The sequence below is a fragment of the Lolium rigidum genome, chromosome 3 (assembly GCF_022539505.1).
Source record: "Lolium rigidum isolate FL_2022 chromosome 3, APGP_CSIRO_Lrig_0.1, whole genome shotgun sequence".
Classification (NCBI taxonomy): Eukaryota; Viridiplantae; Streptophyta; class Magnoliopsida; order Poales; family Poaceae; genus Lolium; species Lolium rigidum.
The window spans coordinates 59,132,482-59,151,191 of record NC_061510.1 but is presented as its reverse complement, the minus strand read 5'-3'; the positions used below and the strand labels follow the sequence as shown (position 1 = coordinate 59,151,191).

The 18,710-nt window shown below is 44.2% G+C and overlaps 1 protein-coding gene across 1 annotated transcript; it reads left to right on the top strand.

The window, feature by feature from the left end:
• Positions 1-13,065: 13,065 nt before the first annotated feature.
• Positions 13,066-15,877, top strand: LOC124696298 (tryptamine benzoyltransferase 1-like). The gene is made up of 2 exons (XM_047229036.1): positions 13,066-13,434; positions 14,915-15,877. Exons 1-2 carry the CDS (start codon positions 13,066-13,068, stop codon positions 15,875-15,877), a joined length of 1,332 nt encoding a protein of 443 aa, XP_047084992.1.
• The last annotated feature ends 2,833 nt before the right edge of the window (positions 15,878-18,710 follow it).

Below are 18,710 nucleotides of genomic sequence, written 5' to 3'. Positions count from 1 at the left end.
GCGGTTGGATGGCGGTCTATGTACTTTGTCGTAATGCCCAATTAAATCTCCTTGTACTTATCATGACATGTATGTGCATTGTTATGCCCTCTCTATTTGTCAATTGCTCGACTGTAATTTGTTCACCCAACATGCTTTTATCTTATGGGAGAGACACCTCTAGTGAGCTGTGGACCCCGGTCCATTCTTTTATCTTGAAATACAAATCTGTTTGCAATACTTGTTTTCTTGTTTTCTTGCAAACAATCATCTTCTACACAATACGGTTAATCCTTTGTTACGGCAAGCCGGTGAGATTGACAACCTCACTTTGTTTCGTTGGGGCAAAGTACTTTGGTTGTGTTGTGCGGGTTCCACGTTGGCGCCGGAATCTCCGGTGTTGCGCCGCACTACATCCCGCCGCCATCAACCTTCAACGTGCTTCTTGGCTCCTCCTGGTTCGATAAACCTTGGTTTCTTTCTGAGGGAAAACTTGCTGCTGTGCGCATCATACCTTCCTCTTGGGGTTCCCAACGAACGTGTGAGTTACACGCCATCAACGGGGCAGTGACACAATAGGGGGGCGCGGCCCAGGCCCTGGCCGCGCCACCCTGTCATCTGGTGGCCCTGTGGGCCCCCTCTGGTGGCTCTCGGGTGTTCTGGAAGCTTCGTGGAATTCTAAGATGCTGGGCGTTGATTTTGTCCGATTCCGAGAATATTTCCTTACTAGGATTTCTGAAACCAAAGCAACTGGCCCTTCGGCATCTCGTCAATAGGTTAGTTCTGGAAAACGCATAATAATGACATATAATGTGTATAAAACATGTGAGTATCATCATAAAAGTAGCATGGAACATAAGAAATTATAGATACGTTTGGACGTATCAAGCATCCCCAAGCTTAGTTCCTACTCGCCCTCGAGTAGGTAAACGATAACAAGGATAATTTCTGAAGTGACATGCTATCATAATCTTGATCAATACTATTGTAAAGCATATGAGATGAATGCATCGATTCAAAGCAATGGTAAAGATAATGAGTAAACAAATGAATCATATAGCAAAGACTTTTCATGAATAGTACTTTCAAGACAAGCATCAATAAGACTTGCATAAGAGTTACTCATAAAGCAATAGATTCTTAGTAAAAAAGCTTTGAAGCAACACAAAGGAAGATATAAGTTTCAGCAATTGCTTTCAACTTCAACATATTTATCTCATGGATAATTGTCAACACAAAGTAATATAACAAGTGCAATAAGTAAACATGTAAGAATCAATGCACACAGTTGATACAAGTGTTTGCTTCGGGATAGAAAGAATATGCAAAGCTGACTCAACAATAAAGTAAAAGATAGGCCCTTCGCAGAGGAAGCATTGATTACTATATTTGTGCTAGAGCTTTTCATTTTGAAAACAAGAAACAATTTTGTCAACGGTAGTAACAAAGCATATGTGTTATGTATAAGACATCTTATAAGTTGCAAGCCTCATGCATAGTATACCAATAGTGCTCGCACCTTGTCCTAATTAGCTTAGATTAACATGGATTATCATTGCATAGCATATGTTTCAACCAAGTGTCACAAAGGGGTACCTCTATGCCGCTTTGTACAAAGGTCTAAGGAGAATGTTCGCATTGGATTTCTCGCTTTTGATTATTCTCAACTTAGACATCCATACCGGGACAACATATACAACAGATAATGGACTCCTCTTTAATGCATAAGCATTCAACAACAGATAAAATTCTCATAAGAGATTGAGGATTAATTGTCCAAACTGAAACTTCCAGCATGAATCATGGCTTTAGTTAGCGGCCCAATGTTCTTCTCTAATAATATGCGTACTCAAACCTTTTGATCATGAAAATCGCCCTTACTTCAGACAAGACGAACATGCATAGCAACTCACATGATATTCAACAAAGGTAAAATTTGATGGCGTCCCCAGAAACATGGTTACCGCTCAACATAGCTACATAATCTTCACCACATTAGTTTTTATGGCTATTTTCCCATGAGCTATATATTGTAAAGACAAAGAATAGAATTTTTAAAGTTAGCACTCAAGTAATTTACTTTGGAATGGCAGAGAAATACCATGTGGTAGGTAGGTATGGTGGACACAACTGGCATGGTTATTGGCTCAAGGATTTGGATGCACGAGAAGAATTCCTCTCAATACAAGGCTTAGGCTAGCAAGGTTGTTTGAAGCAAACTCAAGTATAAAAGGTGCAGAAAAGCTCACATATGAACATATTGTAAGTGACGAGGGATCACCTCGGCAATGCCTACGTATTGTAGACTTGGGTTTCGGGAGAGAGCGACGATGGAGATTCCGGGAGCGAGATTAGGCACAGGACGTACCCAGCTTCGGGTCCCCTCGGTGGAGGATCCCTACGTGCTGCTAGCAATCTACTATATGATCATATGTTTACAGGGTGCCGCCGTAGCGGAGCTATGTTGTCTATATTTTGTCCCCCCTTATTTCGGGTGCCCTGGCTAGCTTTATATATGCAACCAGCCTAGGGTTTTACAAGAGTCCTAGTCGACTACTTCTTCGGGTTGCCTTGTTGGAGCTTCTCCATATTTGGTCTTCTCCATATTGGGCCGAGCCAGGTATACTAATAATGGGTATCCGAAGGGTATGCCCATGTCAGTAGCCCCCGAGTTTCTAGGGAAGTCGAAGACTTGCGTAGAAACTCCAAGCATAACCATCTCCGAAGCTGAAGAAAATATAAGACGATGTCCATGTCGCAGATCATGTGTAGCGTAGATGATGTCGATGATTCTTAAAATTATTTTTCTATCGGGTGCGCGACAGCGCTCCCGATGGGAGTAGCCCCCGAGTCTATGGGTAAGTGCTTGCACTTAGGCATAGACTCAAGTTGTACTACTCGATGAAGAACTTAACTATATTTCTGGAGGACTTGATGAAATCCATGGGCTCCCGATGGGAGTAGGCTCCACTCGAGTCGTAGAATCGAGTTGAGTCTACAAACCTTGATTGTCATAGATGATGTCGAAGTTATTTTTCTATCGGGTGCGCGGCCAGCGCTCCCGATGGGAATAGCCCCCGAGGCTACAGCCAAGTGTTTGCACTTGGGTGTAGGCTCAACTTGCTTTTAATCGATACCACAATTTTTCATCTTTCTTGTATCTTATCGGGAGGGTGAACAATACTCTCGATAAGAGTAGCCCCCGAGCCTATGGGCAGGTGCTTGCACCTAGGCATAGGCTCGAGTTGTACTACTCGATAAAGAACTTGGCGCAGCCCCTCTTTTTATCGACTCCGGGCCATTGCTATTTTTATTTGACATCCATATCTATATTGTACAGGGATAATGGTAATTGGGGCTAGTTCATCTGACGGATCAGGTACTAGTTAACTGCTCTAGTGGCAATCCGCAAAAACCTACTTCAAGATCACGTCCCTGGACATGATCTCGGGATACTGGTGCTAGCTCGACAGGTGCCACTTAAGGTCTTACCATCTGTCGAGCCCCAGTCATGTTTTATCGGGTCCACAGCGCGTCCGCTCGGGATATTTCTTCACATCCGTTGATGTGGAAAAAAGTAGCGAGAGCGCAGTCTTTGGCGATGCCACGCCACACGAGACGGACCCGGGGTCTTACCTTCGCAGAGTTTTGCGGCATTCAGAGATTACTCGCGACTTTGGCGCTCTGAGAATATTTTGTCAAGTGCCTTGTTCGGCTGATGCAATGACCCATTTTGCAGGTTCTTCTATTTTTCTCTCGGGCTTGATAAGACAGCCGAATATATTGGTTCTTCTATATTGTCGGGTACATCACCGATGCTCTTTCTTGGAACAATATGACGAGTCAATGAACCCGAAGATTTGTCCACCTTTTTTTTTGGGTTCCTCCTTGATGAAAATTTTGTCGAGTTCCTCCTTCAGGAAAATTTCTTCGGTTCCTCTTTGAGGACAATTCTTCGGATCGTCCCTGAGGAAAATTCTTCGGGACCTCCTTGAAGATATATTTTCGGGATCTCCTTGAGGACAATTTTTCGGGACCTCCTTGAAGATAATTCTTCGGGACCTCCTTGAGGACAATTTTTCGGGACCTCCTTGAGGACAATTTTTTCGGGACCTCCTTGAAGATAATTCTTCGGGACCTCCTTGAAGATAATTCTTCGGGACCTCCTTGAGGACAATTTTTCGGGACCTCCTTGAGGACAATTTTTCGGGACCTCCTTGAAGATAATTCTTCGGGACCTCCTTGAGGACAATTTTTCGGGACCTCCTTGAGGACAATTTTTTCGGGACCTCCTTGAAGATAATTCTCCGGGACCTCCTTGAGGACAATTTTTCGAGACCTTTTTGAAGATAATTCTTCGGGTTCTCTTTTGAAGAAAATTTCGTCGGGTGCTATTTTGATTTCGTCGGGTTCCTCCCTGAAGAAGATTTCGTCGGGTGCTCTTTTGATTTCGTCGGGTTCCTTCCTGAAGAAGATTTCGTCGGGTGCACTTTTGATTTCGTCGGGTTCCTCCCTGAAGAAGATTTTGTCGGGTGCGCGGTCAGCTCTCCCGATGGGAGTAGCCCCCGAGGCTATGGTCGGGTGCGCGCATCCGGACATAAGCTCAAGAACTTGTATACTTTGAAATTTGCTTTCTCCTGCACAAATAAACAAACTTTTTCTATCTTTTCCTTGACTCTTTTTTTTCGCATGCGGTGTCAGATGCTCAAATTCAATTATATGTAAAGTGAATATATGTCGCGCAGCCCCCGAGTGTCGGGTGCGGCGAAATTAAACGATAATCAACCTTGTGCAAAATAAAAGAACACTTAGCTTTGTGTACACGACGAAGTCGATGCATGATGAAGTCTTCGAGTTAAGAAATCTAGCCAAAGTAGAAACCACCAAATAGCAAGAGTGGATGCCGCGAAATTATTGATGAAGAAATAGCCGAGCCCCCGAGCGCTGCTGGGGTGATATCATGATTGTTGCTTAGACGCTGTTTCACAGTTGTTACTCGGGACGAAGTCGTTGTCGAGCCCCCGAGTATTATCCATGTCGCCGAAAGAAGGCCATTAAGCATAAAATACTGAAGATGAAGTCCGAGATGAAGTACTTGAGATGAATCCTCGTTGAAGATACGCCATTAACCATGAAGCATATATTGAAGATGAATCCGCTGATATCATAAAGGATGAATCCATTGACCCGAAGAAAGTAAATCCAGTCATAACCGTAGAAGATGAATCCAAGATGACCATATAAGATGAATCCATTGACCCGAAGAAAATAGTTCCAATAATAACCATAGAAGATGAATCCAAGATGACCATATAAGATGAACCCATTGACCCGAAGAAAATAAACCCAGTAATATTCATAAATCCACTGACCCGGAACTGCGTCGGGTATTATTGTATTAGAGAAAACCAATTATAGCCTTATAAGATGAATCCGACGAAGACAAAATCCAATAAGCCGAAGAAGATGAATCCACTGAGCCGAAGAAGATAATTTCACTAAGCCGGGGAAGATATATCCAGAGCCGGAGAAAATAAATTCACCAAGTAATCGAGTATACTTGTGGTAACGAAGTAATGGCACAGCCCCGAGTATTCCGGCGTGACGAAAGTAAATAATAATCGATTCTTGAAAGAGGAACACTTAGCTCTTTTATCGGGTGCGGCGGAGCCGACATGGAAGCGGGTCATGGGTCATGTAGCGGACGCAGTCGATGTAGTCACGCGAAGCCTGGCTGGGAGTAGTCGATGAAGAGGACGCAGTCGATGTAATGGATCCTCGAGGGGCGAGCCCCGTGTGTGGCGAGTGTGCAATGGAGGGCGCGGTCGACCGAGTAGAGTAGTCGAAGCTTAGTCCGATCTGTAATTATATTATGGTGCAAAAAACCTGCGCAAATAATAGTACGAGCCAAAAATATTTGGCCAAATAAATTTTGTGAATAGTAGTTTAATTAGAAATATAGCACCTAGTTATTTTTGCCGGATGACGAGCTCGTGACGACGAGTCCACGTTGTTCCTCCGTGAACTTCTTGCGGCTTGTCTGCCGCCGATGGATCGTACCACTTGGTTGAATTTCACGTGAAGAAGTAAAGACTAGTCCTTGTCCACCACGATCAAAACACGAGCAGGCATGCTCGCGTAAAAACAATGTCCCGCGGAAGCGCCTGATTGATCCGCTTTTGCTTGGCCTATTTTTTCTTCTCTCAATACTTGATGCCTGTGCAGGTCTGCTGTAATGGAGACACCAATCACCGCGGCCGGTCACATCTCGGCTCCAGCGCTTGCTTTCGATTCTTTTTTTCCTTTACTGCACGCGGAGTGGAACGCCTGGATCGGAAATCATATGATGTACGTAGATGGATCAGCCAATTCTTCGACTCGGCCACCGTTCTACGTGAAAAATTCTGGCTGGCCGCCACATGAGGTTGTCGATGAGAAACTCGATGATGTGAACGTTGATGAAGATGATGATGGATCCCGCCCGGATAACGAAATCCATCCGCCGCGATCCCCACAGACGGCACCAATTGACGAGGGATCACCTCGGCAATGCCTACGTATTGTAGACTTGGGTTTCGGGAGAGAGCGACGATGGAGATTCCGGGAGCGAGATTAGGCACACGACGTACCCAGCTTCGGGTCCCCTCGGTGGAGGATCCCTACGTGCTGCTAGCAATCTACTATATGATCATATGTTTACAGGGTGCCGCCGTAGCGGAGCTATGTTGTCTATATTTTATTCCCCCTTATTTCGGGTGCCCTGGCTAGCTTTATATATGCAACCAGCCTAGGGTTTTACAAGAGTCCTAGTTGACTACTTCTTCGGGTTGCCTTGTTGGGCCTTCTCCATATTTGGTCTTCTCCATATTGGGCCGAGCCAGGTATACTAATAATGGGTATCCGAAGGGTATGCCCATGTCAGTAAGCATTATAAGACTTTACATCGTCTCCTTGTTGTTCAAACACCTTAACCAGAAAATATCTAGACTCTAGGGAAACTAATCATGCAAATCAAATTTTAACAAGCTCTCTGTAATTCTTCATTACTAAGTACAAAGTACATGATGCAAGAGCTTAAACATGATCTATATGAGCACAACAATTGCCAAGTATCAAATTATTCAAGACATTATACCAATTACCACATGCAGCATTTTCTGTTTCCAACCATATAACAATTAACGAAGCAGTTTCAACCTTCGCCATGAACATTAAAAGTAAAGAACACATGTGTTCATATGAACCAGCGGAGCGTGTCTCTCTCCCACACAAGCATTTATTCAGAGAATGAAAATAACAAAACGAAAATAAAAGCACACAGACGCTCCAAGTAAAGCACATAAGATGTGACCGAATAAAAATATAGTTTCAAGAGAAGAAACTCGATAATTTGTCGATGAAGAAGGGGATGCCTTGGGCATCCCCAAGCTTAGATGCTTGAGTCTTCTTGAAATATGCAGGGATGTATCACGGGGGCATCCCCAAGCTTAGACTTTTCACTCTTCTTGATCATATTGTATCATCCTCCTCTCTTGACCCTTGAAAACTTCCTCCACACCAAACTCAAAACAAACTCATTAGAGGGTTAGTGCATAATCAAAAATTCACATATCCAGTGGTGACACAATCATTCTTAACACTTCTGGACATTGCTCAAAGCTACTGGAAGTTAATGGAACAAAGAAATCTATCCAACACAGCAAAAGAGGCAATGCGAAATAAAATGCAGAATCTATCAAAATAAAACAGTCCGTAAAGACGAATTTTATAGAGGCACCAGACTTGCTCAGATGAAAATGCCCAAATTGAATGAAAGTTGCGTACATATCTGAGGATCACGCATGTAAATTGGCAGATTTTTCTGAGTTACCTACAGAGAACACTGCCTAAATTCGTGACAGCAAGAAATCTGTTTCTGCGCAGTAATCCAAATCTAGTATTGACTTTACTATCAAAGAATTTACTTGGCTCAACAATGCAATAAAATAAAGATAAGGAGAGGTTGCTACAGTATTAACAACTTCCAAGACTCAAATATAAAACAAAAGTACTGTAGTAAAATAAACACATGGGTTATCTCCCAAGAAGTTCTTTCTTTATAGCCATTAAGATGAGCTCGGCGAGCTTTAATGATGCACTCGCAAGAAATAAGAGTTGAAGCAAAAGAGAGCATCAAGAAGCAAATTCAAAACAAATTTAAGCCTAACCCACTTCCTATGAAAAGGAATCTTGTAAATAAACAAATTCATGAAGCATAATGCAACAAGCATAGAAAGATAAAACAAGTGCAGCTTCAAGATTTTCAGCATATAGAGAGGTGTTTTAGTAACATGAAAATTTCTACAACCATATTTTCCTCTCTCATAATAAATTTCAGTAGCATCATGAGAAAACTCAACAATATAACTATCACATAAAGCATTCTTATCATGAGTCTCATGCATAAAACTATTACTACTCCCAACATAAGCATAATCAGTTTTATTAGTTGTAGTGGGAGCAAATTCAACAAAGTAACTATCGTTATTATTCTCATCAAGTGTAGGAGGCATAGTATAATCACAATAAAATTTACTCTCCATAGTAGGCGGCACCAAAAGACCACTATCATTATAATCATCATAAATGGGAGGCATATCATAGTCAACATAAACTTTCTCCTCAATACCCGGAGGGCTAAAGAGATCATTTTCATCAAAACCAGCTTCCCCAAGCTTAGCATTTTCTATATCATTATCAAAAATGGTGTTCAAAGCGTTCATACTAATATTACTACCAGCATGCAAATAATGTTCCATAGGTTTTTTAATTTTCGCATTAAACCATTCATGTCTTGACTCAGGAAATAGTACAAAAAGCTCACAGATGTTTTCTATTATGCCTTACTAGTGTAAACAAGAAACAAAAAGATGCAATTGCAGGCTCTAAAGGAAATATCTTCGAACACTCACACAATGGCAACAGAAAAGTACTTAGTTACCTGGGACCGGAGTATGAGTGCCTTTTACCTTTCCTCCCCGGCAACGGCGCCAGAAAAGTGCTTGATGTCTACGGGTGCTTCTATTCTTGTAGACAGTGTTGGGCCTCCAAGAGCAGAGGTTTGTAGAATAGCAGCAAGTTTCCCTTAAGTGGATCACCCAAGGTTTATCGAACTCAGGGAGGAAGAGGTCAAAGATATCCCTCTCAAGAAACCCTACAATCATGATACAAGAAGTCTCTTGTGTCCCCAACACACCTAATACACTTGTCAGATGTATAGGTGCACTAGTTCGGCGAAGAGATAGTGAAATACAAGTAATATGGATGTATATGAGTGGTAATAGCAATCTGAATAAAATATGGCAGCGAGTAAACATGCAACAGAACTGTAAATAAACGGAGTTTCGATGCTTAGAAACAAGGCCTAGGGATCATACTTTCACTAGTGGACACTCTCAACATTGATCACATAATAAAACCACTCTACACTCTCTTGTTGGATGATGAACACCACTAATTGCATAGGGCTACAAGAGCACCTCAATTCCGGAGTTAACAAGCTCCACAACATTCGATGTTCATATTTAAATAACCTTAGAGTGCATGATAGATCATTGCAATTACACCAAGTACTAACATAGCATGCACAATGTCACCATCACACTATGAAGGAAGAATAGATCACATCAATACTATCATAGCAACAATTAACTTCATAATCTACAAGAGATTACAATCATAACCTACGCCAAGTACTACACGATGCACACACTGTCACCATTACACCATGGAGGAGGAATATAGTACTTTAATAAAATCACTAGAGTAACACATAGATGAATAGTGATACAAAACTCATATGAATCTCAATCATGTAAGGCAGCTCATGAGATCATTGTATTGAAGTACATAGGAGAGAGATTAACCACATAGCTACCGGTATATCCCTTAGCCTCGATGGAGAACTACTCCCTCCTCATGGGAGACAAGCAGCGGTGATGAAGATGGCGGTGGTGTCGATGGAGGAGCCTTCCGGGGGCACTTCCCCGTCCCGGCGGCGTGCCGGAACGGAGACTCCTGTCCCCCAGATCTTGGCTTCGCGATGGCGGCGGCTCTGGAAGGTTTCTCGTACCGTGGCTTTTCCGTATCGAGGTTTTAGGTCAAGGAGGCTTAAATAGGCGAAGAGGCGGAGTCGGAGGGCTGACGGGGCAGTGACACAATAGGGGGGCGCGGCCCAGGCCCTGGCCGTGCCACCCTGTCATCTGGTGGCCCTGTGGCCCCCCTCTGGTGGCTTTCGGGTGTTCTGGAAGCTTCGTGGAATTCTAAGATGCTGGGCGTTGATTTCATCCGATTCCGAGAATATTTCCTTACTAGGATTTCCGAAACAAAAAACAGCAGAAAACAGAACTGGCCCTTCGGCATCTCGTCAATAGGTTAGTTCCGGAAAACGCATAATAATGACATATAATGTGTATAAAACATGTGAGTATCATCATAAAAGTAGCATGGAACATAAGAAATTATAGATACGTTTGGGACGTATCAGTGATCTTCTTTCTCATTGTTTCGGTTTAAACACCGAGCTATTCATGATCTTTGGTTTCTTGCTTCAGGATGAACAAGGTTTAAGCTTGAGGATGTTGATAGCTGCATAATCCAGCATCTATACTCCATGGTTAAATCTCATAGTTGTCAAGAAATTAATAAAATATCTCTCTATCTTTGTCATTAATGACTAATTACCACTATAATGTAGAAATCTTCTCTTTAATTGTTTTCTTTTAGGATTATACACTTTTATGGCAAAATCTGGGCAAATTAATGAAGAATCACAAGTTTCCAATATCCCCAAGTCAAAGGCCTCGCGAAGAAGACCTCCAGAGAGTTTAACAAGCGGTGATACGAGAAGAGCCCACCCGTATGGCCGCCCATATCAGGTGCCACCGCCTTGGCCAAGTCAACCCTAGCAACTTCTATGAAGGGACCCCTATGTAAATCAAACCGCAGATGCTGCAAAGCAGGAGAGAGTCGCAGTCGTCAACACCATATCACATCTGAGGAGATCCATCATAAGACTATTTGATATTTATATTGAATCCATTTTTGCAATATTTATGATCTTTGATCTTGTTATGAGTGAGTAGTCCCCACGGGCTGCATGCTTGGGTGAAGCCTCGCATCCTTTATGTGCATATTTTTACAAGGAAATATTGTGTTGAATTTTAATAGGATTTTGTCCTTCTTCATCTTCTCTTGCCTCGATTCAAAGACTTGTTAGGTACCCAAGTTTCATGGATTGACCAAGGTATTGAGGGGGTATGAGTGGTGCTTTAACCTCCAGATCGAAAGCTAGTGACAAAAGGGACTAATAGAATAGAGGGTCTGAGATCCATTTGGGGTTACAATAGCGTCACTATTTGTAATGATTTGATCTGTTTAATTACTTAATGACTGCTTTACAGCCTCGACTGCAAAGTAGTAATTTTTTATGTTGGCCGCCAAAAGTTTATATTGGTAGCTATAGAAAATTAGAACATGCCGCCCACAAAATTTGTATTTATTTTAACATGTGACTCATGTTGCGCTTATTATTATTATTATTATTATTATTATTATTATTATTATTATTATTAGTATTATTATTATTGTTATTATTATTATTATTATTATTATATTTATTCCATATGTATACACGGCTGCAGGTGAATCCTAGGCCGGCCTATCTCCATCCATAGATATACAACAAAAATAACCGGAATGGTCTGGTAACAGAAAGACAACCAAGCTATCAAGGTTTGTACAAATAACGTAATCTTTCACCTAAGCAAAGTCTTCCCAAGGTTCGATTAAACCTAGGTCTTCTAAGAAAAAAGGTACTACACTGTATTCGTAATCCGGATCGAAGGTATATATCAGCGGTGCTTCCCTGGAATGACGGGGGAGCATGACGGAGTTGCAAGTGTTGAGGTTTAGTGCTGCAAACTGTCAGCTGCAGTGCTGTAAACTGCCATCAGCGGTGCTACAAACGGTCACAGACGGTGCTACCAGCAGTCAGCGACGGTGCTGCAAACGGCCGCCTACGGTGCTAGCTGGAGTCAGCTGCGGTGCTGCATGAAGAAAGTGACGGTGCTACTAGCTAGAGTTGGAATGATGCGGGCGGTGCACCGGCGAGTAGTAGTTGATGATGCTATGATGGTATAAACTTTTTGCTACAAATGTTCTATTGTTTTGTTACTTTAGTAAACAATTATTTCTACAAGATCGCTGACGAGGTCTCCGGCGAGGTATGTGTCCAACTATTCTTTTTTGTTTTATTTATAAGCAAACGTTTTTTTTTCTTCAATGAAGCAAGATCGACGGCACTTGGAGGGCCGATGGTGAGCAATGCTACACATACGGACTACTTTTACAAAATTCACTTACGGACTCACAGCACCAGGCTACAAATCAGAGCATGATCCAATTTTTTAGCAAGGGCAGGAAAGCACAGCCAATCAACCCACAACACGTCTATCCGTAAAGTTTCCGTAGCATAGGCAGTCCGTAGGTCTAGTATTATTGGCCGATGGTTTGTTTCTTTTTTTTTTGCGAAACACAGTACAATCCAAGACGCTCATACATACGCGCACACACTTACCCCTATAAAGGTACACACGCACACCCTACCCCTATGAGCACCTCCAAGAGACTGCGTTGAAGAACTGATCCGGCAGATCTTGAGATTGACGAAGTCACCACAGGCGCATCGCTGTCGACGGGAACGTCGCCTCCCACTGAAGAATATTCCGCTTTTATGAGACACCAAAATGTCAAATCTGGGATTTGAACTCTGGTGGGCTGGGGGTGCCTGTTTGTTTCCAATCGGTGATGTTTTATGAAGCTAAAATTGGAAAGAAATAATACAACTTTCTTCAGAAAAAGCTACGGTTACAAAGAAACGCAAAGAAAGGTTCTTCCAAAAACCCAAGTGTAGGCAGACGTATATCTCTGCGCAAACTGCGCTGGCTATATATGCCAGCTCATGCCTATCGATCGCCCTTCAATCGCCAAAGCTTCAGCAACACTACCCGAGCTCACAGAATTAATTGGTGGAATCCCATTCGAACAATGGAGATTACGGGCACCACCACGATGCTAAAACCGGTGTACTCCGCGCCGCACCCGCTCGCCGGCGAGAAGGTCCCGCTCACCGTCTTCGACCGCGCCGCCCTGGACATCTTCATCCCCATCGTGTTCGCCTACTCCGCGCCGGCGCCATCCAACGAGGCGCTTAAGGAGGGGCTTCGCAGGGCCGTCGCGCCGTATCCTCATCTGGCCGGGCGACTCCTCGTCGACGGCCAAGGCCGGCGCTTGCTGCACCTCAACAACGAGGGCGTGCTTGTCATCGAGGCCACCGTCCCGTACAACCTGGCGGAAGTGCTCGTCGACGGCGCCATGGCCGCAAACGTCTGCGATCTGTACCCTGCAACCCCAGAGGTAACTTGTTTGAGACTTTTTCTACTCCGTTGGACTCCTTATCGTGCTGTCAACTTGTCATATGATTTACTTACGGTTTTGTTGTTAATAATCAGTCGTTGTCTGAGAATTAGTTCAGGTAGTCGTCGGCGTGAGATCCTTGTCACATTTCATTCTTATTATTTAACTCCGATATCAGAAACTACATTTTCCCCCGAATTAGCATTTTTTTTTGCGAAACATAATATGGACACAGACGCTCACGAATACGTACGTACGCTTACCTCTATGAAAGCACACACCCATACTCTACCCCTATGTGCACCTCCGAGAGTCTGAGTCGTAGAAACTGATCCGACGGGTCTTAAGGTTGACGAACTCACCACAGACGCATCGGTGTTGACGGTAACGTGGCTTACCACCAAAAAATAATTCGCTTTTATGAGACATCAGTGTCAAATCTAATGTCAAAGTCCTAACCACCCAACCACAGGTTGGTTCTTAGATTAGCATGTTGTTATTAGTATAATCCATGAACATTATTTTCATATGATCTAATTTAAAAATTAGTTACTCCCTGCGATTCATATTACTTGGTATTAATATAGATATATTTAGACACATTATAGCTGTAGATACATCCATTTTAGCATCAAGTAATATGGACCGGAGAGTAATTCTTTTTGGATGAGACTACACCCGATTTTTTGCAGATAGAGATTACTCCATTCCAAATTAATGGAGACAGATTACATATGAATTTAGACACGTTTTCAGAATGTAGACATATCTGCGACATTAATTAGGAACAGAGCAAGTAAATACCTTTTAATACGTGTAAATCTTTTTGTAAAATCGATATCGATTCCATAGACAATTAATCGGTATCTTTTTTGTCTAATCCATGTCGATCACATAGGCAATTAATTAAACAACAACAGATTTTCCCTCTCCGTTCCTAATGGACTGCCGAATGTCGATCGCATATATTAGCTGAATCTAGAAAAAAAAATTAGATGAACAATCTGAACCATATATTAGCTGAATCTAGAAGAACACATTAGGTGAATCGAAATAGTTTCCCGTCCCGAATTTTTTTCTAGATTCACATGTATCCTACATACTAAAACGCTTCTTAGATATTATACAGATGGAGGGGTACAATACATTAGATATTAGTCACTCATTAGATATTATACAGCCAATCTGACTGAATGTCATCCATTTGCTTCTATATACATCATATATATACCTTTCAGATTTTCTGTGCGAGCTCTTGTACACATTGAGTGAATTCTAATCGTCCATTCGTGGAGATCTAATGACCGAGATTTACCGGTATTCCTTCGCAAGTATGTAGAAAACCTGATTCGTCTACATCGCTACAAACCTGACACTCCACTAAATCTATTATCGACCAAGGTTTACCGTTATTCCTCCACAAGTCTAGCCGTTGTTGACATGCTGTTGTTTAATACTCCATAATACTAATGCATTGCAGGAGAACTTTGGGGTGCCACTGCTGCAGATCAAGCTGAACAGGTATAAGTGCGGCGGCCTCGTGATCGGTCTATCATACCACCACCAGACGGCCGACGGTGTCTCCATGAGCAACTTCATCACCACGTGGGAGAACGCGGTGCGCGAGGGCAAGAACTTCATCGCACCGACCCCCTTCATCGACCGAGCCACAACTGTCGTGCCTCGCCGCACGCCGGCGTCGGTGTTCGACCACCGTTCCATCGAGTTCAAGAACGGAGAAAGCGGCGGCTGCACTAGCGAAGGCCGCGACCTCATCCCGACGGCCAGGATCAAGGACCTTAGGGTGCATTTCACGGCCGAGTTCGTCGCCGAGCTCAAAGCCCGCGTCGGCGGCCGCTGCAGCACGTTCCAGTGTCTGCTCGCTCATGTGTGGAAGAAGATCACGGCGGTACGGGCCCTCCAGCCGCACGAGTTCACACAAGTGAGGGTGGCCGTGGACTGCCGAGGCAGAGCCAACCCTCCCGTGCCCATGGACTTCTTCGGGAACATGGTGCTCTGGGCGTTCCCCAGGCTCCGGGCCGGGGACGTCTTGAGCTGGAGCTACCAGAGCGTGGTCGGCGCCATCCGCGACGCCGTGGCGCGCATCGATGAGGAGTACATCCAGTCCTTCGTGGACTTTGGCACATTGGCGGACGCCAGTGGAGAGGAGCTCGTGGCGACAGCGGCTGCCGGCATTGCGTTATGCCCGGACGCAGAGGTGGACAGCTGGATGGGACTCAGGTGCCACCTGCTAAACTTTGGCACCGGGCCGCCTTCCGTGGTCCAGCCGCCGGACTTGCCAATCGAGGGGCTCATGCTCTTCGTGCCGTCGCCCACGGCGAAAGGCGACGTCGACCTCTTCATGGGTGTCGCGGAGGATCAAATGGAGGCGTTCAAGAAGATTTGCTATTCCTTTGATGATCTTCTCGCGGCTAGGATGTAGGATAAGTAGCGTTTGCTTGATTGAGGTAGTAGCTCCCCATGCCTTCACTCGAGCGAACTTCTATGTCGTGCAAAAAGATCTCAAGAATATTGGGGGCCTCTAGGGTGTTGACAAACTGGTGGCAACGGACTCTCAATCTATACCTAATAATAAAGGAGCTAAGATTTCTGCCAAAATTTTTGTCAAACTTTTTGTTAGACCATTTTGCCCTCCCACCAAACCTCATAATACGTCAAACTGCCACAATACCGCTTCGCTCTTTCTTTTCCGTGTCCCGGAACGAGACAATCCTCCCGATAAGAAGAAGCGTGCGCCCAGAGTTGTTGCGGCAGCAGCCAACTTTTCCTCCCGTGGTCTCTCCGCCTTAACCCTAGCCGCCTCCAGTTCATCCCCCTCCATAGATTGGTTTCCCCTCCTCCGGTCGGCTTCGCCGGCGTCAGGAGGAGTGGGGAACCCGATCTATGCGTGGAGTTTTGAATAAAAATATTGTTTTCATTAGATTATGTTAGAATTTTGGTAGCCGTCTTCTTGTTGGTTTCCCCTCAATGGAGATGGCATCATCTGCAATAAGTGATCTTCGGCCTTTCGTTCGGCGACCAGATCTTCTTCCCGGCGTCAATGGTGGTGTTGAACAATCACAATTTTCTAGGTATGGATCTTCGGATCTTGCTTCGCCAGATCGATTTTGGATCTTTTGTCGTTGTTGCCGCGAGGAGGATTATCCTCGCAGTTTTTGTCCCGACTGCTACGTCCTCGACAATGGTGATTCGTACTCTCGGCTCTCCATCGACGACGATAAAACTAGTTGGTTATTATTCCCTGATATACTGGTGTTGGTACTCTTACCGATGTTGTATGACTGCTTTAATGGTTGCGTGCGTGCACGCAGCTTTGGCACTGCGGCTGAAAAAATTAGGGGAGAATTTTCATCGGTATCTACAGGTTTATGGTTCGTTATCTATCTTTAGCTGCCTTCAGAAGAGTACAAGATTGTGTTCTAGAAGAAGAAAGAAATTGAAGACCTCGAAGATTTGTTACTATCTTGTAGACTTTATTTTGTAATCGTTGGAGTCAGTTCATGTATCTCTACCATGTACTATTTGTTGTTATGAATATATGTGGTATTGATTGTCAAAAAAAAGAAGCGTGCGCCCAGATCTGGGATCCCGTCCCGGCCGAGGCTCGGCGGCGGCGCGCAGGGCGGAGGAGGTGGGGCACTCGTGGTGGACGGACAAATTAAAGCAGATGAACCGCGCAAGAACGGTGCGGAGCTGGAAACCAGGAAAAAAAAATGTTCCCAAATCGACGCATCTGATTCTGACCACGGCGTTGGTGTGTGGATGACAAGCGATGAAGCGAATCCATTGTTTCCTGAGGAATTTGCTATAGCGGCGTGCGGCGACGTCAAAGAACACGGCCATGCCGGATCTTAAGTCGCCGGTGCATGTCAGTCGAGATATCGTGCGTTTCGGGTCCATCACACTCTCTGCAATCGAACTGAGGTGGACTTGGCTCTCGGCATCTCCAAGCGTCAACAGGTTCTCTGGCATTGGCATGCGCACCTACAACACGGCCTCGAGGCTCGAGCAGCTCGGCATCTCCAAGCATCAGCTCACCCTCGCCCTTCATCCACGCGGCGTCATGGCGCGATTTCGCTTGGCACACCGATGGGCTAATTCCAAGCTTCAATCTACGGAGGCTGCTTGCTTTTGCGCCCCTGGATGCTGATTGAAGACCGTTGCATGTCTAGGCTGGGCTCTCTATCTCAATCTGCTTCACTGAGGAAGGTAAATCTCAAAAAAAAAAAAACTCAAATTTAATTTGCGTTCTACGTTTAGTTGAAGTCTAATTTTCTTAAGTTTGATTAAATATTTAGCAAAAACTATCAATGTCTACATTGGAAAATATATAGTATTAGAATCATCATAAACTATATTTCTATATTATATACTGTGGTTGTTGATATTTTTCCTATATTTTTTTATCAAACGGGAGTTAGTGAAGCAGATCTGGTTGGCTGGCAAGGGATTCGGTGAAGTTGATACAGCCGCTGCGTCGAGGTAGTCGGTGGAATAGATCGGCTTCTGTGGACGGGGACCGCGGTGAAGTAGACCCGGTTCCGTTGGAGAGGATCCGATGCATCGACAGGAAAGGCGCTGATTGCTACGCTGTGGATGAGGTCGGCGGTGAAGCAGATCCGTCAGCGGTGAAGGATCGACAGCTTCGTGAATACAGACGCCTCAATAATCTGTGATTCAAGTGCGGTGCCAAATATGACCCTACTCATCAGTGTGGGCAAAATCCAGTGGCAATGGTGAATGCAATGGAACAAGAGATTGACCCTATAATTCTGTCCGAAGAAGTTCTTAATCTGATGGAAATGAATGATATTGCAGAGGCACAACATCTCAGCTTATCCCTCAATGCATTGTCTGGTTCAGAGAGCAACAACTGTTTGAGGCTCAGGGCACTGGTAGGCAACCAAGTTATGCTGATCTTGGTTGATTCAGGGAGCAGCAACAGTTTTATTAATGAAAATATGCTCAACGGAATTCAGTGTGAAGTACAAGATGCTCCACCAATTCCTGTGAAAGTGGCAAATGGTCAGTACATGTACACGACCAAGATAGTACCGGCACTCACCTGGTGGTCACACGGCGCCACTTTTACTACTCCTATGCGTGTGTTAGATTTGGGAGGCTATGACGCTATTCTCGGCATCGACTGGTTGAAATTGCACAGTCCCATGAACACTGACTGGGAGAAGAAAATCTTGTCGTTTCCTTATCAAGGGAAGCAGGTTAGCCTCCATGGCGTACCTACAGCTTCGTCT

What these genes read in the sequence shown, in the direction of transcription:
- LOC124696298 (XM_047229036.1), top strand. Translation starts at nt 13,066, where the DNA reads ATGGAGATTACGGGCACCACCACGATGCTAAAACCGGTGTACTCCGCG. An exon ending in TGTACCCTGCAACCCCAGAG is followed by an intron (nt 13,435 to 14,914) that starts GTAACTTGTTTG and finishes AATGCATTGCAG; the next exon opens with GAGAACTTTGGGGTGCCACT.